Source organism: Papaver somniferum, chromosome 9 (assembly GCF_003573695.1).
Source record: "Papaver somniferum cultivar HN1 chromosome 9, ASM357369v1, whole genome shotgun sequence".
Lineage (NCBI taxonomy): Eukaryota > Viridiplantae > Streptophyta > Magnoliopsida > Ranunculales > Papaveraceae > Papaver > Papaver somniferum.
The window spans coordinates 94249289-94251121 of record NC_039366.1 but is presented as its reverse complement, the minus strand read 5'-3'; the positions used below and the strand labels follow the sequence as shown (position 1 = coordinate 94251121).

General features: G+C 41.6%; 1 protein-coding gene across 1 annotated transcript; it reads left to right on the top strand.

The window, feature by feature from the left end:
• Positions 1 to 1037: 1037 nt before the first annotated feature.
• Positions 1038 to 1544, top strand: LOC113312292. Its single transcript, XM_026561054.1, has one exon. It carries the CDS (start codon positions 1038 to 1040, stop codon positions 1542 to 1544), a length of 507 nt encoding a protein of 168 aa, XP_026416839.1.
• Positions 1545 to 1833: the final 289 nt, after the last annotated feature.

Sequence of the window (1833 nt, the reverse complement as noted above, 5' to 3'; positions counted from 1 at the left end):
TGGAGGAGCTACTTGATGGGAAACCATTTTATCATACACACTAACCAGCAGAGCACAAAGTATTTCATGGAGCAAAAAATGATCACTGTGCTGCAACAAAGATGGATCATGAAGCTTTTGGGGTTTGACTATGAGATAAAGTACAAAAAGGGCATGGAAAACAAGGCTGATGATGCCTTGTCAATACTACCAGTTGCTTCTTTCCACTCCACCCAAACCTCACAACCCACTTGGTCTGCTGATATCATTAAGAGCTATGAGGATGACAGCATTGCCAGAGACATCATACCAAAGCTTCTTATCTCCTCAACTTCAGTCACACACAATACTTATAATGGTGGGGTACTAAGATACAAGGGTAGGCTCTATGTTGGGTCTGGAAATGGAATAAAGAATGAAATCATCACCTCCTTACAGTCCTCTGCAACTGGAGGTCATTCTGGGATGCAGGGCACTTACATGAAAGCCAAATATTACTTCCATTGGACAGGTATGAGAGCTGAGATCATTGAGCTTGTTGCTTCTTGTGATACTTGTCATAGGAATAAAGGAGATCACACATATCCAGCTGGACTTCTGCAACCTCTACTCATACCAGATCATGCATGGCAACACATATCCATGGATTTCATAGAAGGACTGCCAAAATCTGGAGGTAAGGATGTCATATTGGTAGTTGTTGATAGACTCACCAAATATGGACACTTTATAGCTCTCAACCATCCCTACACAGGCCCAACAGTATCTCAACATTTCCTAATAATGTTTTCAAGTTGCATGGCCTTCCAGCCTCCATCACATATGACAGGGACAAGGTTTTCATTAGTAACTTCTGGCAGGATCTCTTTCAAGCTATAGACACCAACTTACACCTAAGTACACCTTACCACCCTCATACTGATGGACAGACTGAGAGGGTTAACAGTTGTCTTGAAAATTACTTGAGGTGCATGACTGGGCATTAACCCAAAGCTTGGAGTAGATGGTTACCCTTAGCAGAATTGTGGTACAATTCTAATTATCACACCAACTTACATATGACACCATTTAAGGCCTTGTATGGATATCAGCCTCCTCACCTGGCTTTCCCTCTCAGGGTCACCACTTCAGTTGCTGATGTAGAGAAGTATCTCAAGGAGAGAGATCATATGCTAAACCTGCTAAAAGAGTCATTGCACAAATCACAAGAGAGAATGAAGTTCTTCTCAGACTCTAAGAGGACTGACAGATCCTTTGAGGTGGGAGATCTTGTCTATCTCAAGATACAACCATATAGGCAAACTTCAGTAGCATTAAGGAGGAATATGAAGTTATCTGCAGTGTACTATGGGACTTTCCCAGTAGAAGAAAAAATTGGCTCCGTAGCTTACAGATTACAACTACCTACAGATTCCAAGATACACCCAGTTTTTCATGTCTCTCAGCTCAAAAGGAAGGTTGGAGCTGCTGTTGTCCCTATTCCTCAACTACCCTTAATGGATCAGCAAGGGTTGATCAAAGTTGAGCCCTTGGATTTATTAGGAGATCGAGAAGTTAATCGTTGAGGTCTTATGGTTCGCCAGTTACTCATCCATTGGACCAACTCGACACCAGAAGATGCCACATGGGAGGATGAGACTAATATCCGTATTCACTTCCCTAAGTTCCATCCTTGAGGACAAGGATGTTTACCAGGAGAGGGTATTGTCATATCACTAGGATGCCTGAAGTAGTATTGCGGGTGTATTTATCAAATTATATTACTCAGTCGTTATTTAATGATTAGTCGTATTAATTAGTAGGTAGATTAGTCATTAAGTAAGTATTAAGGTCTACCTTGATCGTACGGTCGTT

Excerpts from the sequence above, each read along its gene's own strand:
- LOC113312292 (XM_026561054.1), top strand. The coding sequence starts at position 1,038 with ATGACACCATTTAAGGCCTTGTATGGATATCAGCCTCCTCACCTGGCT.